This window comes from Pristiophorus japonicus, chromosome 2 (genome assembly GCF_044704955.1).
Source record: "Pristiophorus japonicus isolate sPriJap1 chromosome 2, sPriJap1.hap1, whole genome shotgun sequence".
Lineage (NCBI taxonomy): Eukaryota > Metazoa > Chordata > Chondrichthyes > Pristiophoridae > Pristiophorus > Pristiophorus japonicus.
Window position 1 is genome coordinate 275,991,822 of NC_091978.1, and position 26,026 is coordinate 276,017,847.

A 26,026-nucleotide genomic window follows, 5' to 3' on the forward strand; every position below is an offset into this window, starting at 1 on the left:
AGAGTTGTTGATGCCAGTTCATTGGATATATTCAAGAGGGAGTTAGATATGGCCCTTACGGCTAAGGGGATCAAGGGGTATGGAGAGAAAGCAGGAAAGGGGTACTGAGGGAATGATCAGCCATGATCTTATCGAATGGTGCAGCAGGCTCAAAGGGCCGAATGGCCTACTCCTGCACCTATTTTCCATGTTTCTATGTGGGAGTCCTCCCTCTATTTACTGGGGACTTGGCCTGGAGGGTGGTGCACGGAGCAGTCCCGTGCAATAAATTTTTAAGTCGGTTCATGGGCTCCCAGGCCGCCTGCAATTTCTGAGGTCTGGAGGAGTCTGTGTTCCACGTTTTTATGGAATGTGCGAGATTGCTGCCCCTATTCCACTCAGGGGTTGCTCCTCAAATTCTGGCTGCACTTCAGTCCCACACTCCTGATCTTTGGGCACCCTGTGCAGAGGGGAGCGGGTAGGTCCGAAGGCCTCCTCATAGGACTGCTCCTGGGCATCAGCTGGTCCAGGCAGTGGGCGGTCAAAGGGGTCGTTCAGCCTAACTGCCTGCCTCTCTAACGCGGTTACATCCGAGCCAGGGTGTCCCTGGAGATGGAGCACGCGGTGTCCACCGGTACGCTCGCGGCCTTCCGCGAGAGGTGGGCTTCTGAGGGACTGGAGTGCATCGTGACCCCCAGCAATCAAATTTTAATTTCATTATTATTGTTTGAAGTTTAATTTGTTTAATTGCCGGTTTTAGTGCCCCACCCCCTTTTTAGCCAGGGGGCACTTGTATAATTTGTGCTTTTAGTGCCCAACATCCCCCCCCAAAAAAACAAAAAAAAAACCCAAAAAAACAAGGGGTCACTGGTTTGAAAGTGTTTGGAGTGTCCCCCCCCCCCATCCATCTGGTCCGGGACCTGGTCCACCATTCCCAGGAGGCTGGTCTGTCGGTCGCCTTCGATTCGCTAGACCAGGGTGGATCACGAGTATCGGTTCAGAACTCTGCGCACTTTTGTGTTCAGGACACATTTCGTCGCCCGGATCCGACTACTGTACGCCGCCGCGGAGTGTCTGATTAAGGTTAACGGGTCTTTGACGGCGCCCCTTCGCTTTGAGAGAGGGATGCACCAGGGATGCCCCATGTCCAGCCAGTTATATGGCTTATGTGTGGAGCCTTTCCTGCGCCTCTTGCGGAAGAGGTTGACGGGACTGGTTCTGCAAGGACCGGGCGTGGAGGTCGTCTTCTCGACTTACGCCAATAGCGTGCTTCTCATGGTCGAAGATCCCGTTGACCTGTGGAGGATGCGTGAGTGCGAGGAGATTTTCTCGGCCGCCTACTCCGCCAGGATCAACTGGGAGAAATGTTCCGGACTCCTGGTGGGTCAGTGGCGGGTGGACTCCCTGCCGGAGGAGCTCAGGCCTTTTGCCTGGAGCACGACCCATCTCCTCTATCTGGGAGTCTACCTTAGCCCAGACAAGGAAGTCTGGCCGGCGAATTGGCAGGAGCTGGAGGCCAAAGTCGCCGCTCGCTTAGGGCGCTGGACAGGACTGCTCCGAGTGCTGTCCTACAGGGGCCGAGAGCTAGTCATAAATCAGCTGGTGGCCGCTATGCTGTGGTACCAGCTGGTCACTTTGACCCTTCCCACTGCATTTGTCACCAAGATACAGAAGAAGCTGGTGGACTTCTTCTGGAACAATAGGAAGCACTAGGTCTCTGCTGCAGTTTTGAGTCTCCCGTTTAGGGAGGGCAGTCAGGTGTTGGTGTGCGTCAGTACCCAGCAGGCGACTTTCCGTCTTCAGACCCTGCAGAGATACCTCTACATTGAGCCCCCTCCTAGGTGGCATGCACTGGCGACGTATTTCTTCCGCCAGCAGAATAGCCTCAATTATGACTCGCAGCTCCTGTTTGTGAACCTGGGGGGCATCAGGACCGCCATGCGAGGGCTGCCTGTGTTTTACCAAGAACTCATCAGGGTCTGGAAGAGAGCCGCCACCAAGCGTAGCTCTCCCCCATCTGGAGTGGCGGCTATCCTGCAGGAGCCGCTGCTCAGGAATTCGTACCTCCACGACCGCGGTTTTAGGTGGCAGGCGGACGAGAGGGCTGTGGCTGGCGACGTGACCAGGGTCAGGGACCTGCTCAATGGCGGAGGAGCGGGCTGGATGGCACCAGACGTGCTGGCACGGTGCCGAAACTGGGCCGACGTTTGGCGTGCGGCCAATGCCATCGAGTTGCTAAAAACAGCGCTGGGTCCTGACTCCGTTAGGTGTGTCGAGGAGGCTCAAGCACGTGGGGATATCCCGTCCGAACTGACCCCCCGTCCTGACGGAATTCCTCATCGGCGCCAAGCCCCGAAACTTCCCTCAGGAGCCGGCGCCTCACAACTTGAGCCTCCTTGGGGAAATCCCCTCCGAGCCTCTCAGTTCTGCGCAGAGGTGTTTCCTGTACGGGCTGCTCTTGCACAATCTCCACCTTGCCATCCTCGTCTGCCGTCTGGACACGCCATGGCGCATCATCTTGCCGTCCGGAGGAGGTGGGGCTCCCCAATGGATTGCACTCTACACGGGAGTCCTCCCCCTATTTATTGGGGACTTGGCCTGGAGGGTGTTGCATGAGGCAGTCCCGTCAATATATTTTTGTCGGTTCATGGGCTACCAGGCCGCGTGCAATTTCTATAGTCTGGAAGAGTCCGTGTTCCATGTTTTCACTGAGTGAGTGAGGTTGCAGCCCCTCTTTCAATATTTGAAGGGGCTGCTCCTCAAATTCTAGTTGCACTTCAGTCCCACACTCCTGATCTTTGGGCACACTGTGCGGAGGGGGGCAACGGGCAGGTCGGAAGGCCTTCTCGTAGGACTGCTCCTGGGCACGGCCAAGGGGGCCATCAGCCGGTCCTGGCAGCGGGCGGTTGAGGGGGCCGTTCAGTCCGACTGCCTGCCTCTCTTCTGCGGTTACATCCGAGCCAGGCTGTCCCTGGAGATGGAGCACGCAGCGTCCATCGGTACGCTCACGGCCTTCCGCGAGATGTGGGCGCCAGCGGGACTGGAGTGCATCATTACCCCCGGCAACCAAATTTTAATTTGATCGTTTAAATTTAAAGTTTAATTTGTTTAATTTGCTAGTTTTAGTGCCCCCCCACTCCCTTTTGGCCAGGGGGCACTTGTATAATTTGTGTGTTGGTACCCTCAAAAAAAAGGGGCACTGGAAAAAATTTATTTTGGAGTGTGACCCCCCTTGTAGGGGGCATGTGTTTAAAGTGCACAATTAAAATAGTTGAACTGTAATTTGTAGTGTGATTGTTAAACCTTTGCTAATAAACCAACTAGTTCTTAATAGCAATGTGTTGCTATGAATTCTTAAGCAAAGAACCCATGAAGCAAATACATTACAACAACTTTTAAATATCCACCCTTTTTGTATCACGTAACATTGCCATGACTTGTACTGACAGAGATATGTTGACAATGATAATGACCTTACTGCAATTTGGAGTCTGGTGTAATCCATGCGAATACTGCAGGCAGAAATGTGCAGGCCCATTTAGTTAATTGCTCTTTGATGAGTAGGAAATTTTTCTTTACATTGCCAAAATGATTTTGAAATAATTTGTGGTCTAGTGTTCGGAAAGTCAGCAGAGTCATGCATATGCTGACTCATTTGTTTGAGGTCTACTTAAAAGGAGAAGGAGCTCTGATTCAAAAATTACAGTAAATCTTTATTTTAGGCTTGAATACAGCTGGCAAAGAATATTGGCCCGGAAATTGCAGTCGGGATGATGGCAAACAGGCAGTGTTCGCCGTCATTCTGCCTTTGAAATTGACCATAAGTTGGAATTTGACGTTTGCAGAAATCCTGAAGTTGCCGTCTGTCATTGACAACTCTGAAACAGGCTGCGCTGTGCTCCTCTACCCCGCCCACAGAGCCGGCAATCTGTGTAATCACCTAAATCAGGGAAACTGATGAAAACGTCAGCTCTTCCACAGTAATTATGCTGTTAAATTCCTGACTACAAGTTAGACCCAAAGGATTGGGTGTAACTGGGGTTTTGACAGCTTTTTTAAGAAACTTTAAAAAAAATCAACTTATTTATTATTGTCCATCTTTATTTCATGTTTATCTTTTCTCCATGTGAGGCCCAACCTTTGTTTGGCTCTCTCTAACATTTTTTAAAAGTTAGAATTTTAAAAGCTTACTCACTTCCTTATTCGCTGTCTGTGTGAATTCTGTGTTTTCATTGGCTGTTCAGATAGCTTGTTGACGTCAAAGCAGTTCGCACAATGGGGATCCCCACCATACTTAATTCATTCCAAGTGGCCATCTTTCACGAGCATGCCCAGAGAGTGAGTGTAATTCAAACTATTATATATGGAAGGCATCAAATCTGAGCCCAATCCTGTTCTTGTATAATATCTATACATGTACTTTACAGCAGGCATTACTGGATCGCGACCAAAAATCTAGATGGAAAATGATTTCAAAAATCTGTGTTGGGGGTGGTGGTAGGAGATTGCAGAGATCAGGCATAAACCAATGCAAGTGTTGGGATGTGCCTGCTCAGGAACTCCATCACTGATCCATCCAAAGTTCACCAGGTCAGGAGGAGATCCTTTTAATTGTAATATCACTGCTATGTGCCCCAGTCACATTGTGCAAAATTTGGTGGAGATTGCTGGTTCGAAGGGAAGGGAGCGTGTGTGGCAGTCAGTATCAATCCCCCACTGGAAAGAAGTGCAATGTAGACTCCTTTGTAAGGGAGACTTTTTAATTTTTTTTAATAAAAAAAAGCACGCACCTGCTACTTCTTTGGGGGCACAATCACAACCTGGTTTACCAAGTGAGTCCTACCGGGGTATACCTGATCTCACCAGCTGCCAATCCTGCTCCCGTCATCTGAGAGGTGAGGTATGCAGGAGCTCTGACATTCAGTTCTAGTCGTGGCCCCGTCCCTCTGACAAGACCGCAGTTTCCATTTGATGTTATATTTCTTGAGTCACTGGGGTTGACTGTTTCCCCTGGTTGTTTAGAAAGTGCTGCTCCTTAATTGGTAGATTGAAGATTTATCGATCAAATATATATGCAATTCTTCTCTCACAAGACATACTTTCCTGTTATTATTTGGAATAAGAATAATTATAAAGAGAAAGCACATACCGGGTTACCATCCTCCTGTCAGAATCTTTATTCTGTATTAGGTGCTGGAAATATTCTTCCACAGCCTTAGCAGTCACAGCTTTCCGTAGGTAAGGATAATAGAGAGGGTGCCGAGCTATGACTCCTAGTTGCACAATGTAGACAATGAAAGCCAATAAATATAAAACCTGCAGTCAGTGTCTCAGGTGATTATGTGGCAAAAAGGCACGATCAGGAAATACTGACACACTGAACTTAGATTTTCAGTACACACTCATTTTCTAACATCTGTTGTTGTAAAGTCCAGCTGTTATTTTTGTTACCGTTCAAAACTACTTGTATTTTCATACTAATTTACCTACCATAACTTTCCAAGGATTTCTTCTGCATAGATAATGTAAAGGACCAGCAACAGACAGATCACACAAACTCAAAAGTATATTAGGAATCTGGCAGACTACTGCAGATTTAATTCTTGGTACAGGTACAGCTATTCATTTAGCAAATTGTTATAACCAAAACAGTAACATAAGTAAATGTAACCATTTTCAGCATTCCAGAGGTCTCAAAGAATTGATGAAACCAGCAATTGTCTGTCATTTTTCCTTCAATGCAGGCAGAGCCCAGGTGTAGAGCCCGGAGAAAAATTACAAACGCTGTAGTGCTCCGAAATGAATGACAGAAGTCCTACAGGCGTGATTAAAACAAATCATTTCATACGCATCAAGGTGAGAGATATTAGTAGTAGGGAATGAAACAATTTCTTTATCTAGCACTCAGCTTGCCAAAAGTTAGATACAGCCTGGTTAGAAGCAAAGTAAAGTTCATTCTATTCCGCCCCACTGTACCTCAGCACCAGCCTTAAAGAATAGGCTCAACTTCACAAATGTTATATTTTACCAATTCCCAATGGAGCCACCTCATCATTTCTTTGAGTGTGCTAATTCATGCCAGTTAGTGTTTAATCATTGGCAGTTTGGTGCTATGGTTTGGAACTGGATCAAGTCTTTACAGCATCTTGAGGGAATGCAAATAAGCCAGTTGTCTAGATAATAGATGTATAGGTGCTGAATTTGAAGGAAGAATGTCATCACAGATGAACATGCCTTTTAATATTCATTCTTGGAAATGGTCATCATTGGCAAGGCTTTGAGAGAGCAATGTAAGAGGCTTCATAAGAACATATGAACATAAGATCATAAAACAGGGATTGTGGATGCATTGGTTGTAATTTACCAAAATTCCCTGGATTCTCGGGAGGTCCCAGCAGATTGGAAAACTGCAAATGTGACGCCCTATTTAAAAAAGGAGGCAGACAAAAAGCAGGAAACTAAAGATCAGTTAGCCTAACATCTGTGGATGGGAAAATGTTGGAGTCCATTATTAAAGAAGCAGTAGCAGGATATTTGGAAAAGCAAAATTAGGTCAGGCAGAGTCAGCATGGATTTATGAAGGGGAAGTCATGTTTGACAAATTTGCTGGAATTCTTTGAGGATGTAACAAACAGGGTGGATAAAGGGGAACCAGTGGATGTGGTGTATTTGGACTTCCAGAAGCCATTTGACAAGGTGCCACATAAAAGGTTACTGCACAAGATAAAAGTTCACGGAGTTGAGGGTAATATATTAGCATGGATAGAGGATTGGCGAACTAACAGAAAACAGAGAGTTGGGATAAATGGTTCATTCTCTGGTTGGCAACCAGTAACTAGTAGGGTGCCGCAGGGATCAGTGCTGGGACCCCAACTATTTACAATCTATATTAACGACTTGGGAGAAGGGACTGAGTGTAACGTAGCCAAGTTTGCTGACGATACAAAGATGGGAGGAAAAGCAATGCGTGAGGACACAAACAATCTGCAAAAGGACACATAGGCTAAGTGAGTGGACAAAAATTTGGCAGATGGAATATAATGTTGGAAAGTGTGAATTCATGCACTTTGGCAGAAAAAAATCAAAGAGCAAGTTATTATTTAAATGGAGAAAGATTGCAGAGTGCTGCAGTACAGCGGGACCTGGGGGTACTTGTGCATGAAACACAAAAGGATAGTATGCAGGTACAGCAAGTGATCAGGAAGGCCAATGGTATCTTGGCCTTTATTACAAAGGGGATGGAGTTTTGGTTTCCATATTTACGAAAGGATATACTTGCTTTGGAGGCAGTTCAGAGAAGGTTCACTAGGTTGATTGTGGAGATGAGGGGATTGACTTATGAGGAAGGGTTGAGTAGGTTGGGCCTCTACTCATTGGAATTCAGAAGAATGAGAGGTGATCTTATCGAATGTATAAGATTATGAGGGGGCTGGACAAAGGATGCAGAGAGGATGTTTCCATTGATGGGGGAGACTAGAACTAGAGGGCATGATCTTAGAATAAGGGGCCGCCCATTTAAAACTGAGATGAGCAGAAATTTCTTTTCTCAGCGGGTTGTAAATCTGTGGAATTCGCTGCCTCAGAGAGCTGTGGAAGCTGGAACACTGAATAAATTTAAGACAGAAATAGACAGTTTCTTAAGGGGTTATGGGGAACGGGCAGGGAAGTGGAGCTGAATCCATGATCAGATCAGCCATGATCTTATTGAATAGCAGAGCAGGCTCGAGGGGCCTTATGGCCTACTTCTGTTCCTATTTCTTTATGTTCTTATAAGAAATAGGAACAGGAGTAGGCCATACAGCCCCTCATGCCTGCTCTGCCATTCAATATCATGGCTGATCTTCAACCTAAACTCTACTTACCCACCCTATACGCATATCCCTTGATTCTCTTAGTGTCCAAAAATCTATTGATCTCTGTCTTGAATATATTGAGCATCTACAGCCCTATGGGGTAGAGAATTCCAAAGATTCACAACCCTCCAAGTGACGATATTTCTCCTCATCTTGGTTCTAAATAAGGATCCCTTATCCTGAGACTATGCCTCCTAGTTCTAGATTCTCCAGGCTGGAAAAATAGCCTCTCAGCAGCTACCCTGTCAAGTCTCTAAGAATTTCATATACTTGAATGCGGTCACCTCTCATTCTTCTAAATTCCAGAGAATATAGGCTCACTTTACTCAATCTCTCCTCGTAAGACAACCCTCTCATCCTAGGAGTAAATCACTGAGCAGAAGAGAAAAACTCACCTGGAAAATGGTCACAATGGCGAGTGAGAGAGCTAAGGGATTGGCTAACGACACCCGGGAAGCTCTCTCGACAAATTTGAAATGTCCATTTTTGCTCTCAACCAAGTTTGGACAGTTGAAAATAAGCTAATATTGTGATGAGTAACAGTTACATCCCCTTTGTTGCACTACTTCTAAAGCAAGTATATCCTTCCTTAGGTAAGGAGACCAAAAGTTAGCCTGACATCAGTAGTAGGGAAAATGCTAGAATCTATTATTAAGGACGTGGTAACAGGGCACTTAGAAAATAATAATAAGATTGGGCAGAGTCAACACGGATTTATGAAAGGGAAATCATGTTTGACAAATCTGTTAGAGTTTTTTGAGGTTGTAACTAGCATAATAGATAAGGGGGAACCAGTAGATGTGGTGTAATTAGATTTTCAGAAGGCATTCGATAAGGTGCCACACAAGAGGTGATTAAACAAAATTAGGGCTCATGGGATTGGGGGTAATATACTAGCATGGATTGAGGATTGGTTAATGGACAGAAAACAGAGAGTAGGAATAAACGGGTCAGTTTTGGGTTGGCAGGCTGTAACTAGTGCAGTAACAGAAGGATCAGTGCTTGGGCCTCAGCTATTCACAATATATCTCAATGATTTGGATGGGCGGACCAAATGTAATATATCCAAGTTTGTTGATGATACAAAGCTATGTGGTAATGTAAGTTATGAGGAGGATGTAAAGAGGCTTCAAGGGGATATAGACAGGCTAAGTGAGTGGGCAATTTCACATGACAAATGGAAGATAATGTGGAGAAATGTGAAGTTATTCATTTTGGTAGGAAAAATAGAAAAGCACAATATTTTTTAAATGGTAAGAGATTGAGAAATGTTGGTGTTCACAGGGACCAGGGTGCTCTTGCACACAAATCACTGAAAGTTAACATGCAGGTGCAGCAAGCAATTAAGAAAGAAAATGGTATGTTGGCCTTTATTACAAGAAGATTTGAGTATAAGAGTAAAGACATTTTACTGCAATTATATAAGGCCCTGGTGAGACCACACCTGGAGTATTGTGTAGAGTTTTGGTCTCCTTACCTAACGAAGGATATACTTGGCAAAGAGAAAGTGCAACGAAGATTCACCAGATTGATTCCTCCGAGGAGAGATTGAGTAGACTAGGCCTATATTATCTAGAGTTTAGAAGAATGAGAGGTGATCTCATTGAAACATACAAAATTGGGCTTGACAGGGTAGATGCAGGGAGGATGCTGTACCTGCATGTTAACTTTCTGTGATTCATGTACAAGGACATCCAAATCCCTCTGCATATCAACATTTACTAGTCTCTCACCTTTTAAAAAAATTCTGCTTTTCTATTCTTTGTACCAAAGTGGATAATTTCACATTTCCTCATATTAAACTTCCAGAAAAGGGATGGAAAAATTCTATCCCAACAACAACTTGTATTTATATAATGCCTTTAAAATAGTAAAATGTCCCAAGTCGCTTCACAGGAGCGTTATTAAACAAAATTTGACATCGAGCCACACAAGGAGATCAGGTTGAACCTCCCTTATCCAGAACCACCCCTCGTCCAGAACCATTCCCGGCCACTGGGTGGCGCATGTGCAGAACTCCAACATGAACAAATTGAAGAAATTGAAGTCCTTCCTCGCTGCCGACTCCAACAATCACTGGCCTGACCCACGCCGTGATCCACCGCGCCTCCCCTCCCCCCCCACTCCCCCCACAATGATCTCTCTGCCGCATGCCCAGCCCCAAGCTGGCCAGCTCCAATATCCCCTTGCTCTGTACCTGTACCATCCAATTTAACGTGACCACCCCTCATCCAGAAAAATCCCTTATCCAGAACAGGCCAGGTCCTGAGGGCTCCGGATAAGGGAGGTTCAACCTGTATTAGGGTAGATGACTAAAAGCTTGGTCAAAGAGGTAGGTCCAAGTCAGCATGGATTTGTGAAAGGGAAATCATGCTTGACAAATCTTCTGACATTTTTTGAGGATGTTTGGGACAAGGGAGAACCAGTTGATGTGGTGTATTTGGACTTTCAGAAGGCTTTCGACAAGGTCCCACACAAGAGATTAATATGCAAAGTTAAAGCACATGGGATTGGGGGTAGTGTGCTGACGTGGATTGAGAACTGGTTGGCAGACAGGAAGCAAAGAGTAGGAGTAAATGGGTACTTTTCAGAATGGCAGGCAGTGACTAGTGGGGTACCGCAAGGTTCTGTGCTGGGGCCCCAGCTGTTTACATTGTACATTAATGATTTAGACAAGGGGATTAAATGTAGTATCTCCAAATTTGCAGATGACACTAAGTTGGGTGGCAGTGTGAGCTGCGAGGAGGATGCTATGAGGCCACAGAGTGACTTGGATAGGTTAGGTGAGTGGGCAAATGCATGGTAGATGAAGTATGATGTGGATAAATGTGAGGTTATCCACTTTGGTGGTAAAAACAGAGAGACAGACTATTATCTGAATGGTGACAGATTAGGAAAAGGGGAGATGCAACGAGACCTGGATGTCATGGTACATCAGTCATTGAAGGTTGGCATGCAGGTACAGCAGGCGGTTAAGAAAGCAAATGGCATGTTGGCCTTCATAGCGAGGGGATTTGAGTACAGGGGCAGGGAGGTGTTGCTACAGTTGTACAGGGCCTTGATGAGGCCACACCTGGAGTATTGTGTACAGTTTTGGTCTCCTAACTTGAGGAAGGACATTCTTTCTATTGAGGGAGTGCAGCGAAGGTTCACCAGACTGATTCCCGGGATGGCGGGGCTGACATATCAAGAAAGACTGGATCAACTGGGCTTGTATTCACTGGAGTTCAGAAGAATGAGAGGGGATCTCATAGAAACGTTTAAAATTCTGACAGGTTTAGACAGGTTAGATGTAGGAAGAATGTTCCCAATGTTGGAGAAGTCCAGAACCAGGGGTCACAGTCTAAGGATAAGGGGTAAGCCATTTAGGACTGAGATGAGGAGAAACTTCTTCACCCAGAGAGTGGTGAACCTGTGGAATTCTCTACCACAGAAAGTTGTTGAGGCCAATTCACTAAATATAGTCAAAAAGGAGTTAGATGTAGTCCTTACTACTAGGGGGATCAAGGGGTATGGCGAGAAAGCAGGAATGGGGTACTGAAGTTGCATGTTCAGCCATGAACTCATTGAATGGCAGTGCAGGTTTGAAGAGCCGAATGGCCTACTCCTGCACCTATTTTCTATGTTTTTATGTTTAAGGAGGGTCTTAAAGAAGGAAAGAGAGGTTGAGAGGGGAGAGGTATAGGGAGAGAGTTCCAGAACTTAGGGCCTAGGCAACAGAAGGCACAGCCACCAATGTTTGAGCAATTAAAATCAGGGATGCTCAAGAGGCAGAATTTGAGGAGTGTAGATGTAGGCCATGGAGCGATTTAAAAACAAGGATGAAAATTTTTAAGTCGAGGTGTAAACTGGTCTTACATTTTTATTCTGTCCCTGACCTATATCAGGGGTAAATTTATTTTGCATCTTAAAAACTATCCCTATGAAGCAATTCTACTTTCCTGTCAGTATCTCTTCCCATTTTACCATTCCCATGCATTTTCTCATAACTTTAAAATGATACAAAACGGGAACAATATCATGTGCGATCTGTGGGACTATCGCATTTAACAGTAGTAAACAAATCTGATATGTGAAAGATCACTGAATGAAGAATAATAAAAATGACTTAATGTTCAGATGTACAATATTAAAAACAAGTTTACTATAATGTAAATTGGTCTTAAAAGCTGCTGGTGTACTCCAATTTTTAACTAGTAACTTGCAAGTGACAATATGTGAGGCTTAAGAAAACAGTAAACATCTAACTTTACGATTAGATTCAAACAAGCAAAGATTACATTCAAACTGTACTATTCCTACATTACAATAGTGACCACATTTCAAAGTACCTAATTGGCTATAAAATGCTTTGGGACATCCTGAGAAATCAACAGAAGAGGAGTGACAACATTTTGGATAGTGGGGCCTGGTGATTCTGAGCTGCCACCAGAGGTAACTGAAGATATTGGTTTTGAGGAATGTGAAGGGAAGGGGTCGGGGGGTTGGCAGGGGGCGGGGGAGAGAGAGGAACTGCCCAGGGTTGTGAACTGGGGCAGAACACAGGAAACCAAAATCAGTGAGTAACCAGGCCTGGGGTCAGCAGCTGAGGTTTGGACACAAGCACGCAAGGAACATATGCTGGAAGCCAGCAAGAGGCAGGGATAATCATGCAAGAGCAGGAAGTAGGGCTCAAGGTCATGGTGGCCTAGGATTGTCATGATGCCACAAGGCAGAAGAGGAATGGCAACACGTTAGATAGTGAAGTCTCGGGGAAGGGTGTGCAGCCATTCGGAAGCAGCTGAAGATGTTAGTTTGCAGGAGCGAGTTGTGGGGTGAGGGGCCTGGCCAGGATTGAAAACTGTGGCACAGCACTGGAGGCCAGATGGGTGACCAACATGGGCTGGCGGCAACGGCGGTCCCTCGAACGAGGATGACTTGCATATACATACAAGTCTTGCAACAACTGCAGGTCTGTCACACTCCAGTTTTCAAATTATAGATGCTACACTTTTGTTATAGATACTTTAAAGGAAATAAAGAAAGCTAATAATTAGCCTGGAGCATTAAATTTACAAGCAGATAAGAAGTGCTCTCGGCAGTTTACAAGTACAGCTGTAGCTACCATTAGCTGCAATTGCACGTTCTCACTTGTGTATTGGTCTAAATATGACAGGTTATCAGCTAAATACCAGCATATCCCAGACTACATATGAGCAGTGTCACAGAAGTACCCATAATAATTCATGTGTTTTTATAAAAAGTGAAATACAATTAACATAACTCAGAGAAAAGTGTTTGTTGAAAAATGATTATTACTAACATTTAGAAAAAGTATATGAAAACAGCCACACTTAATCATACAAAAATTGAGTTACCTATATTGGCAGAGTTGCCTTTGTCACCGCTTCTGGTGTAGGCTAGTTCTTCTAATCGATAGCTGCAAGGGCCAATGGGTAAATCTAAAAGTTTCAACAATTAAAAGCAAGAGTCAGGAGATAATATGAAATGGAAAGTTGTAATAATTTTTTAAAAGTAAGTTAATAGTTTGAATACAATTTTTTTTCAATCTATAAAATTATCTCAGTATGTGCATGTTGTATAAAGTACTCAAAATACCATACAAAAGTATTAGGTTAACAGTAAGCAGAATTAAAGTATAGTAATTAACTCCTGATCTTTGAGAGTTAAACAGATTATTAGATACTCAACATGAATCCAAACATTTCTTTCAATAGTGAGAAGAAAACAGCAGGTCACAGGATTACTTTAAAGGGAACTAGCTATAATGCGAATCACTTTAAGACTGGGTGTGTGAAGTTAATCTCATGTGCATACATGTAATTAATGGCACTGGCATAAAAGCAAGTCTGTTAGTCAATAAGGTGGGAGTTGGAAGATTAAGGCACTCAAATGGAAGTGAAATGTTTAATGCATCATTTACAGGATTGGCTTTAATAGTACAACTTTAACTGCTATGTACTGGCATCAGCAAATATGAACAGTCGCCTGCAGTGGCAATGAAGGCTGCATTTGCAATTTTGGGTTATCTGCGAACAGGCTGAGGTCTGTGCATGCTCATAAAAAACAATGATATGCTTTCAGTACTGCTAACTTATTGGATCATCTTTCAATGTCGGGAAAAGTTCAGGGCAAACTGGTAGAGTGTAAATGCGACTTTGTATTAATTATGTGTGCGTGAGATTCTTGCACAAGCAATTGTTTGAAAGCCATGTTCTTGGTTTTTGAGCAACTTCATTGCCACTCCCATTGCTGCTGCAGTGTAAAAGGGGCATATTCAGAAACCTATTAAACAAAAAACAAATAAAACACTTCCAGAGAAACAAAGGCCCCAAGTTTCCACATGATTTGCTCCTGATTTTTAGGAGCAACTGGTGGAGAACGGAGTATCTTAGAAATCGGAATTCTCCACATTTAAGTTTTCTGCAGTTCTAGACAGGTAGAACAGTTTCACTTTTGAACAGAATTTTTTTTTCAAAAGGGGGCGTGTCCGGCCACTGACGCCTGATTTGAAAGTTTCCACAGTGAAAACGTACTCCAAACTAACTTAGAATGGAGCAAGTGAAGATTTTTGTACGCTTGAAAAAACCTTGTCTACACATTAAAAAATCAGGCGCAGGGAACGAGGTCGGGGGGGGGAGGGTGAGGGGAAAGGGAAGTCATTAAATTCTACAATCAATCCTTAGTTATACTTATACAAATAAATCCAACCCGAATAAAAATTTATAAGCAAAGAAAAGATTAAATAAACCATGTTCCTACCTGTGTGAAAGTGCTTCAGGCAGGCCTTTCAGGCAGCGGTTTGCCGTCGGGACCGACCGACGGCAGGGGCAGAAAACAGCAAGAAGCCTCAGTGCTTGAGGCAGCGCTTTGCCGTCGGTCGGTCCCGACGGCAGGGGCACGAAGCAGCAAGAAGCCTCAGTGCTGATCATGGAAGGGCAATGTGGTTTTATTAAAAATTGAACAGCTACAAAGAATTTGAATAGTCTCAAACAAGTGCATGTGTCCCGTTTATCACAGTCTATCTTTAATTACAGAATGAGTGGTGGAGATTGAAACGGTAACGAGTTGTAAAGGCTGAATTAAAATGCACAGTTGCTGCAGTAACACTGGTTAAAGAGCCAACATTAATTCAGCAGGTGATTTATTCAGCAGTGCTGCTAAAAGCACTCCCTCACACACAGAAATATCAAGAAAATTAAAATGCAAGCCTTTGCAAGGGTTCAATAAACAAATTTTCACTTTTTCTGCAGCACTTTTAAAAATGGCCGAGTGCCAATGTTTACTTCAGACTGCGCGTGCGCGAACGCTCCAACGCGCAGGGTTGCCGGCACCAAGAAGCCTCATTTAAATTGTACCCGCCCCCTCCTACTTACAAAATCGGCGCGAGTGGTAGGCTCCGCCCCCTGTGCGCCGCGTCAAGCAGATATCGAGCTGAATACCACGTTTTTTTTCAGGCGCCGTTTTCGGTGCGAAAAACAGGCGCCCAGCTCTGAGGGGCGCCTTTTTCGCCGCGTGTGGAAACTTGGGGCCAAAGAAACAAGAAAGTGTGGAAAGTGCCCATCACATTTACAGGTGATCTCTATGAATTACTTTGGAACTGATGTCACTGTTGTTATGTGGGTAAATATAGCAGCCAATTTGTGCACAGCGGGGGCCCACAATTAGCACTGAGATAGATGACCAGCTCAACTGTTTTTGATGGTATTGGGTGGCCAGAGCTCCCTGCTCTTCTTCGAATACATAAGCACATAAAAAATAGGAGCAGGAGCAGGCCATTTGGCCCCTCGAGCTTGCCCTGCCATTTAATAAGATCATGGCTGATCTGATCATGGACTCAGCTCCATTTCCCTGCCCTCTCCCCATAACCCTTCATTCCCTTATCGCTCAAAAATCTGTCCATCTCCGCCTTAAATATATTCAATGACCCAGCCTCCACAGCTCCCTGGGGCAGAGAAATCCATAGATTTACAACCCTCTGAGAGAAGAAATTCCTCCTCATCTCAGTTTTAAATGAGCAGCCCCTTATTCTGAGACTATGGACCCAAGTTTGAACTGGTCATTAGAATGGCGCACCTCCAAGCCTCGCGCCTATTATTTAGAATGAAAAATGCGCCTAAAAAGTACCTCACTATTTTGAAGTGTCTGCAGGCCTCCATTCCAGTCGTAGCAGCGCAGCTTGAGCTGCGTGGGGTGGAGCTATCGATGTGATGTGGTTACACAGCCGGCATGGAGGTGGGGCAAGGGCCCAGTGTGTCTGAGTGCCGGCAGCATTGTGCATGCGCATTGGAGCATGCACGCATGTGCAAGGGCACAGAAACATTGGCTGGGTGAGCGCTTTCCCGCCCCTAGCCCCTGGCCGAACGGCCAAAGATATGCTGCTGCGTCCTTTAGTGAGCTGCTGGGTGATCGATTTCCCGCCCCTAGCCCCTAGCCGAACAACCGAAGATATGCTGCTGCATGATTTAGTGAGCTTTGCTGCTGTGTGATCGATTTCCCGCCCCTAGCCCCTGGCTGAAGATATGCTGCTGCGTGCTTTAGTGAGCTTTGCTGCTGGGTGATCGATTTCCCGCCCCTAGCCCCTGGCCGAACGGACAGGCGCTGCATGCTGCAGTAGGTGAGGTAGGGACTTTTATATTTTTATTTATTGATTGATCTTTTTTTTTTTTTTTTTTTTGATTGATTGATTGATTGATCATTTATTATTGATGATGGTTCTTTATTTTTAAAAGTGAAGGTGTTTAGTGCTTTCTCTTCCCTTCCCCACCGCCCCATCCCTGCCCCATCTCTGGCTAGCTGCGCTGATTTCTTAACTCGACACAAGGTTTTTCCTGGCGTACAAAAGTGGACACTTACTCCATTCTAACTTAGTTTGGAGTAACTTTTTGCAGTTCAAACTTGCAAAACAGGCATAAGTGGCTGGACACGCCCCCCTTTGGGAAAAAAACTCAACTAAAACGAAACTAAACCAGCTCACTAGAACTGGAGCAAACTAAATGTGGAGAATTGCAATTTCTAGGATACTCCAAAAAAAAAACTAGTTGCTCCAAAAAAATAGGAGCAAATCCAGTTGAAACTTTGGCCCAATGTCCCCTGGTTTTAGTTTTCCCTATGAGTGGAAATATCCTCTCTGCATCCACCTTGTCGAGCCCCCTCATTATCTTCTATGTTTCGATAAGATCACCTCTCATTCTTCTGAATTCCAATGTGTATAGGCCCAACCTACTCAACCTATCTTCATAAGTCAACCCCCTCATCTCCGGAATCAACCTAGTGAACCTTCTCTGAACAGCCTCCAATGCAAGTATATCCTTCCTTAAATACGGAGACCAAAACTGTATGCAGTACTCTAGGTGTGGCCTCACCAATACCCTGTACAGTTGTAGCAGGACTTCTCTGCTTTTATACTCTATCCCCCTTGCAATAAAGGCTATTTGCTTTCCTGATTACTTGCTGTACCTGCATACTAACTTTTTCTGTTTCATGCACAAGGGTCCCCAGTACTGCAGTGGCCATGGGATCTTTTACATCCACCAGAACAGGCAGATAGGGTCTCACCTGAATAATGGCACCTCCGACAGTGCAGTAGTCCTTCAGTATTGTACTGAACTGTCAACCTAGACTATGTTCTTAAGTCCTGGACTGATGCTTGAACTCACAGGCTTCTGACTCAGATGAATACTACTGGAGCCAAGCTAATGCTAAATAAGTCCAATTGATTTAACTATACCATACTTCAAATTGGACTTTAAAAATGGCAATGAAATTAAACATACACATAAGTAAAGGCTTCTTTTCCAAACTTGCCCAATTCCATCATCATTATAAATCGTATTGATTTTTAAATTATTATTCATTCTTGGCATGTGGGTGTCACTGTCAAGGCCAGCATTTATTCCTCATCCCTAGTTTTGATGCAACAAAGTGGCTTGCTAAGCCACCTTAGAGGGCAGTTAAAAGTCAACCACGTTGGTGTGGGACTGAAGTCACAAAAAGGCAGATTTCCTTCCCTAAAGGACACTAGTGAACCAGTTTGGATTTTTATGACAATTTGATAGCTTTATGGACACTTTTACTGGTACAAGCTTATTTTAAAAACTGGATTCAAATTCTCAAACTATCATGTCCTCTGGATTATTAGTCCGGGTACATAACTACTATCATGCTGTATCCGTTCTAAAGAGATAATGAAACCCAATGTAAAGTTATTATAAACAGCAAGTTGACATATAATTTTCTTTCCCTCTCCTTAGAGGAAGTAGACATCCTTCCTTTCTGTAACATATACAAGACAAATATGACTCAAGAGCAGTCAGGCTTCTACTGTAAGTCTAAAAAAGATTAGATGTGATGTACTGAGTTACAACACACTGTACTATGGATCTGTTAGGAAAAGACTTCAAAACTCATCGTACTTAATAATATTCAAATTAAGAGAGCTTTCTGCTGGCAAATCAGATTATCCTTGTGAGCAGTGCAACATGAAAGTATGTCCCTGCCCTTGTGGTGAAGATTCCAGTGCTACTAGTAAACTTTTCCAGAGAAAGCAATATCTGGTTTGGGACACATGGGAAAGGGTTCTGTTGTTGAGCTAACCTTAATTTATCTTTTTAAAGTTAAAGCTAAGCCTACTGTTAACTATTACTGCATGCTTATAATTTTGATCTCTAACTCTTTGAACTTGTTCATTTGTGTACATCTCATCTTACAATGAAGCAAAAATTGTATGGCCGGAATTTTGCTGGTGCTCAGAGGGTGGGTTTGGAGGCGGGTCTGCTGTCAAATTATAATAAGATTGACAGCGGATTGACAGCCCGCTGTCAACCCACCTTGATGTCAGTTTCCCAAGTGCGCTTTACAGACCCGACACCAAGAGGCGAGGGAGCCGATTATAGTAAAAAGCTTGTTAAAAGGTACTTAAACAGCATTTTACCGTGTACTTATCATTTTACCAGCTTTTTCGCCAGGTTCTCGGCGCTCAGGGATCACGCCAGGTAAGTAGGTTGGGTTTTCAATGACTCTCCATTGCTCTGAATAGGTGACAGCTGCAAAAGTGGCATAAAAGCTATCATTTCACAGCTGTTGTTTTCAATCTTAGTGGCTGGAGCCTTCAGGATTTGGAATACACTTTTCAGCCTTATGCAGGTTGGAAGTGTTTGGAGAAAACTCTCTATCCACTGTCACCTCCTTGGAGCAAGCTCTCTCACCACTGACAGATCGCTTCTGTCATCTCAACTTCAGCTGCCATCTATTCCAGCAGCATTGGTGCCCTTGAAAAAAATCTCACCTTGATCTCCAGAATCCCACTACGATCACCAACATCACTAGGCACACCAATACCATCAACAACAACACCATCCTTCTCCGCAATCATCTGATGTTGAACAGGACACAGGGCATCAGCACCTGACCATGTTGCTGCCTGGGAAGCCAGGGATGACCAGCAATGACCAAGCCATTCCTTTCACAGATCACCATTGTGGGGGTCACCATTATGTCTCATCATTCACTACAACTCACTAAGCCACTTCCAAAGGTGCACACAAATCTGTCCAATAAAGATTTCAATGTTTGACAACACATCAACAGATAATTTACATGAACATTGGCTAAAACACCCAAGTGCCTACACTTGTGAGCTGTTAGATGGTATGATTGGACAAGGATGAGGGTGAGTGTGAGGGGTGGCTGGTGAGATGCGGATCTGATAATGTAGATAGATAGAGAGGGATGGGTAGAGGCGCAAGGTAAGCTGGTGTGAGTAAGGATGTGCAGGAGTAGGTAGGGATGGCAGAATGATAGGGATGTGATGAGAGGCACAACAGGATGAGATTGAGTATAGCTTTGCAGTAACGTTTTGTGAACTACTGCGATCATTGAAAGATCTGCACCACTGCAGCCAGGCCCTCCTGACAACATCACTGCTTGTGCCCTCTGTGCAATGAGCAACCAGGCTGCGAGTGTCCTGTGGAGGTCTCGTCCGCCCATTGGAACCTCCCTGCATGCTGTGACTCCATTCATAAGCATATGGAGGGAGTCATGGGAGAGCTTGGGTGCAGCCATGCACCTTTGTGCAATGCTTGTCAGCGTTTGCAGCACCTCAATGCTGCAGAATGCTGCAGAACACTGACAGCACAACAGTCAAAATGAATGTGGACATGGTCCCTTTAAGGAAACTGGCTGATGACGTGTCATCAAATGACATCATCAGACCCGCTTCCTTTTAATTGGCCGGGAACCTCGCAGGGTGGGCTTAACAAGCCCCATCAACGGAAGATTCTTCTCACAGAGTGCGATAGTGCCAGGAACGGTGTCGCAAGCTGCCACCTACGTCGTCCGCATTAGGCCCGACTCAGTAGGCGAAATCGGGGCCTATAATTCAGAAAAATTAATTTTTATATGCTCCAGAAAGGAAAAAAACTTCGCAATTGGTTACTTGCAAAATAGAGTAAATCTTGTCTGCAACTGTTGTAAAGAACAGAAATCATCTTCCTTAAATCAATTATATTTAAGTTTAGAATGCTTGCCTCCTGACAGCATCTAATCTGACATTCCATGATTGACAGCCAGGTATTGCAGAGGGCGGCACTCACTGACCAATCTGAACACTAACTCATTTTAAGTGCTGTGTAGGTGCTTCTATGGGTGGTTTAATTACATGTCTAGAAAGCATCTTACAATGTTTTTCTATTTTAAAGGCACTGTCTAAATACAAGTTGTTGTATTGTGCGGCAAGAAAATAAAAAGTAAACCTACATACTTGAAAAAATGGTCGAATTCATCATTGATAATTTGAAATACTAGATTTGATCTCCAAATGATTCAGGTATTGGAGTTGTTTATATTTTTAAAAAGCACTCCATCTTATAAAATTATTTTTTTCCCCCTTTCTCAGTCTTTTCCAGTAGGCCTTCCTCCAGCATATATGGGTAGGAGTGTGGAAGACCTGTCCCCAGGCCATTAGAAATCAACCTTAACTTCTCCCTTATTTTTTCAACCATTCTGGGGTCCTGCAGTATGAGCACTGGCCCATCACCTCAGCTTCTCAAACTGAAATATAATCTTAGGCCAATGTTGTCTGACAGCTTGGAGGTGTGCATGAGATGGCTATTTGATTTTCCCTCCCTTACTGAGCTTTAGCTTGATGCTTCCTCAGAGACATGACTGAGCCTGGGAACTCAGCAGCATGGGAGATTGCCAGTTCTGATGAAAACACTCATCTGAAAGGTTAACCAACAGTACTTTTCCCTTCAGGTGCTGACTAGCCTGCTGTGCATTTCCAGTGCTTTAGGTTTTATTTAGTTTCCAATATTTACAGTCTTTCTTCCCTTTGTTACTAATACCACAGAAAAAAATTCAAGTAAATAAAATTAGTAAACTCATTTATCCATTTAGGTTTAGTCTGGTTTCTCTAGATCTGCTCTAATCCTAATTAATTAATTTTGTAGAAATATGCTGCCTTCAACAAAATGTGGCATTAATTCTCAGCACAAGTCGTAATTCCAGCTTCATTTTAATGCCAAACTGTCTACATGAAAGCTGAAATAAACTTCAACTTTTCTACAAATACAATTACCAAATTGTATTCACTCTATAAAAGCTATTCCTTTAATCCTCAGTACTAAAGGTACTTTGTAGCTTTGAAGCTTTCAAAATTTTAAAATTTAAATTTTAAATGTTATGGGCTACATTTTCCATTATTTTTGCATGCATAACACCCATTTAAGTCCATTTTAACGCTAAAATGAGGTGTAACGCCCAGATATCATCCATTTAGCCACAAAATGGAAACTGACGCCCATTTCACGGACACTTATCGGCGAGCGTTACTTTCGCCATGTAACACCGGGAAAAAATACCGCCCATTCACTTTTTTTGCGCGGAATCATCATAATGGGCGAACCCAACACCCATATCGTCCAGCGTTATCTTCGGCACGTAATTAACGCCGAGATTCAATAATACCCACCGTCCACTTTTTATTGTCGTAAACATCACATTTGCAGAAACTAACGCCCAGTATAATTGCCCATCGTCATTTTCAGTACCTCACATACATCTCACTCACAATATCTCTTGCCGAAACCATTGCTCTGAAAAAGTGGAACAGTTCTGAACTAATCACAGTGGTGTGGACGCCATTTTGTAAATCGCAGGTCGCTTCATTGAAAAGGCTGCTTCAACTTCGGGGGAGTTTGGATTTACTCTGGAGTTCTTCTCAGGTGATGTGACCATCTGAACATCTTTTCATAATGCAGACTGTTATGTATGTAAACCTGTAAATACCATGTCTAACCACCAGAGGGCTTATCCCCTGGAGTCCCAAGGGATCCCACAATCCCTTGGGAGGCCACACAGGCTGGAGAGACACTCTGAGATCTGTTATAAAGTACTACGGTCACACTTTACTTTGAGCTTGCAGTACCTAGTTTGACTCTTTATTCAAGACATAACAACTGGCGACGAGATACAAATGACGAACCCCACCGCAACAATGCAGAGAATCGTGGGCATCCTGGAGAAATGTTCGGAGGGAGATGATTGGGAAACCTTTGTGGAGTGACTCGACCAATACTTCGTGGCCAACGAGCTGGAAGGAGAAGCGAACGGTGCCAAATGAAGGGCGATCCTCCTCACCATTTGAGGGACACCAACGTATGGCCTCATGAAAAATCTGCTCGCTCCAGTGAAACCCACAGACAAGTCGTACAATGAGTTGTGCACACTGGTCCAGGAGCATCTAAACCCAAAGGAAAGCGTTCTGATGACGAGGTACTGGTTCTACACGTAGAAGAGGTCTGAAGGCCAGGAAGTGGCAAGCTATGTCGCCGAGCTAAGGAGCCTTGCAGGACATTGTGCATTTGAAGGACACTTGGAGCACATGCTCAGGGACTTCTTTGTACTTGGCATTGGCCATGAAGTAATACTTCGCAAACTTTTGACTGTAGAGACCCCAATGTTGAAGAAAGTCATAGTGATAGCCCAGGCGTTTAAGGCGAGAGCGGTACCTTACATGATGAGAGAGAAGGTGGAGATTGAACTGGACAGGCTGCAACGAGAGGGCATCATTTCGCCGATCGAATTCAATGAGTGGGCCAGTCCGATTGTTCCAGTCCTCAATGGAGACGGCACCGTCAGAATCTGTGGTGATTACAAAGTAACTATCAATCGTTTCTCACTGCAGGATCAATACCCATTACCGAAAGGCAGACGACCTATTTGCGACCTGAAGGGAGGGAAAACGTTCATGAAGCTGGACTTGACCTACATGACGCAGGAGGTGGAGGAATCATCGAAAGGCCTCATCTGCATCAACACGCACAAAGGTCTCTTCATTTACAACAGATGCCCGTTTGGGATTCCATCAGCCGCGGCGATATTCCAGAGGAACATGGAAAGCTTGCTGAAGTCGGTCCCGCGCACCGTGGTCTTCCAGGATGACATCTTGGTTACAGGTCGCGACACCGTTGAGCACCTGCAGAATCTGGAGGAGGTTCTTAGTCGGCTTAATCGTGTGGGGCTCAGGCTAAAACGCTCGAAATGCGTTTTTCTGGCACCTGAAGTGGAGTTCCTGGGGAGAAGAATCGCGGCTGATGGCATCAGGCCCACCGATTCGAAGACGGAGGCAATCAAGAACGCACCGGGACCACAGAACGTGATGGAGCTGCGGTCGTTTCTAGGACTCCTGAACTTTTTTGGTAACTTCTTACCAGGTTTTAGCACATTGTTAGAATCCTTGCATTCTTTACTGCGTAAAGGAGATGGATGGGTATGGGGTAAAAGCCAAGAAAATGCCTTTGAGAAAGCTAGGAAGCTGTTATGTTCAAACAAATTGCTTGTATTGTACGATCCATGTATTCGCTTAGTACTAGCATGTGATGCGTCGTCGTACGGGTGTGTATTGTAACAAGCTAATGAATTTGGGAAATTGCAACCGGTTGCTTATGCATCCAGAAGTCTGTCTAAGGCTGAGAGGGCCGACAGTATGATCGAAAAAGAAGTGTTAGCGTGTGTTTACGGGGTAAAGAAAATGCATCAATATCTGTTCGGGCTCAAATTTGAATTGGAAACCGAGCATAAGCCACTTATATCCCTCTTTTCTGAAAGCAAGGGGATAAATACAAATGCATCGGCCTGCATCCAGAGATGGGCGCTCACGTTGTCTGCATACAATTACGCCATCTGCCATAGGCCAGGCACAGAAAACTGTGCCGATGCTCTCAGTAGGCTGCCATTGCCCAGCACAGGGGTGGAGATGGCACAGCCTGTCGATTTAGTCATGGTAATGGAAGCATTCGAGAGTGAGCTATCACCTGTTACTGCGCGACAGATTAGAACCTGGACGAGCCAGGACCCCTTAGTAAAAAACTGTGTACTCCACGGGAGTTGGTCTATTGTCCCGTTAGAGATGCAGGAAGAAATAAAGTCGTACCAGCGGCACAAAGATGAAATGTCTATACAGGCAGATTGCCTCCTATGGGTAATCGGTTAGTGGTGCCAAAAACGGGCAGGGACACTTTCATTAGTGATCTCCACAGCAACCACCCAGGCATCGTAATGATGAAAGCGATAGCCAGATCCCACGCGTGGTGACCCGGTATGGATGCAGACTTAGAGTCCTGCGTGCACAAATGTAATACATGTTCAGTTAAGCAATGCATCCAGGGAGGTGCCACTAAGTTTATAGTCCTGCCCTTTCAAACCGTGGTCCAGGGTCCAAGTCGACTATGCAGGCCCATTCTTGGGAAAAATGTTCTTAGTGGTTGTAGATGCATACTCCAAATGGATTGAATGTGTGATAATGTTAGCAAGCACGTCCGCTGCCACCATTAAAAGCCTACGGGCCATGTGTGCCATGCACGGCCTGCCTGATGTCCTTGTAAGTGACAATGGGCCGTGCTTTACCAGTGCCGAGTTCAAGGAGTTCATAACCTGCAATGGGATCAAACATGTCACATCTGCCCTGTTTAAACCAGCGTCCAACGGTCAGGCAGAACGAGCAGTTCAAACAATCAAGCAGAGCTTGAAAAGGGTAACTGAAGGCTCACTGCAGACTCGCTTATCCCGAGTCCTGCTTAGTTACCACACTCGCTCACTGGGGTCCCTCCCGCTGAACTGCTCATGAAAAGGGCACTTAAGACAAGGCTCTCCTTAGTACACCCTGATCTACACGAACGGGGAGAGAGCAGGCGGCTTGAACAGAATACATATCATGATCGCGCTAATGTGTCGCGCGAAATTGAGATAAATGATCCTGTATTCGTGTTGAACTATGGACAAGGTCCCAAATGGCTTCCTGGCACTGTTTTGGCCAAAGAGGGGAGTAGGGTGTTTGTGGTCAAACTCTCAAATAGATTCACCTGCAGGAAACACTTGGACCAAACCAAACTCAGATTTACGGACTATCCAGAAAACCCACAATGCTTCTGCACAGCTTCCGGTAGCTTCCAGTTCGTTGGCCGGAGTCACTCCGTAAAACATAAAATACCATTCGCAATATAAAATTTCCAAAGACTACAAACAATACAAAAAAATGCATCAACACATCTAGAAAACCATATTAGTGTTACATGAGATACAACATAGATAAAACACTATTCACACACCTTTTAGATCATCCTGTTTCTGTTCTATACTCTCCTCTAAAGCAGGTAAAGGTGGATAGTTAAAATCTTCTTTAAACATTTCTACGTGCTTTCCATTCAGAAATATATCAATCTGCAAAAAGACAATTTTATCAGTTATAACAATATAATACATTAGATGGTGTTTAAATTATAACACACTGAGGATACTTCAAGGCTGATTATGTGGCTGGGCACTCCCAGCAAGGAGCACTGCTCACAAGGATAGGTCAGGAAATTGCAGGCCTGCAGACACCATTTATCCATAATGGATGCAAACTCACACTTCGCAAGCCTGTGATTTCTTGAACTATGCTCCCTCCAAATGTTACTCCTTGCTAGGAGCACCTAATTGTGGAATTAGCCCCCTTTACATATAAACTTTTCTGCTTGAAAACTGTGAAATTGACCCTGGTGATTGATAAAGAGCATGAAAATCCTCCCAAACCTGTGCCGAGGTGCCAAAGGGCAAACCCAAAGACCCCGAACTTGGTGGAAGCTTAAATTCTGTCCAAGTGCCACCCAAAGGACCACTGAGATACCCGACGAGACTTTGGGTGGGAGTTTCAT

General features: G+C 44.5%; 1 protein-coding gene across 7 annotated transcripts in view; it reads right to left on the bottom strand.

Annotated features, from left to right (window-relative positions):
- Positions 1-26,026, bottom strand: part of lratb.1 (lecithin retinol acyltransferase b, tandem duplicate 1) — a 309,269-nt gene that overhangs the window by 24,131 nt on the left and 259,112 nt on the right. For 4 of the 7 annotated variants that reach the window (XM_070871411.1, XM_070871414.1, XM_070871410.1 and 1 more), the window contains 3 exons: positions 25,439-25,550; positions 13,190-13,273; positions 5,129-5,252 (listed from right to left, as the gene is read on the bottom strand). In XM_070871411.1, coding sequence (XP_070727512.1) covers positions 5,129-5,252; positions 13,190-13,273; positions 25,439-25,550 — 320 coding nt within the window. Of the gene's footprint in view, positions 1-4,778; positions 5,014-5,128; positions 5,253-5,591; positions 5,795-13,189; positions 13,274-25,438; positions 25,551-26,026 lie in introns of those variants that run through there. The other 3 variants (XM_070871413.1, XM_070871415.1, XM_070871416.1) reach the window with 3 other exon arrangements.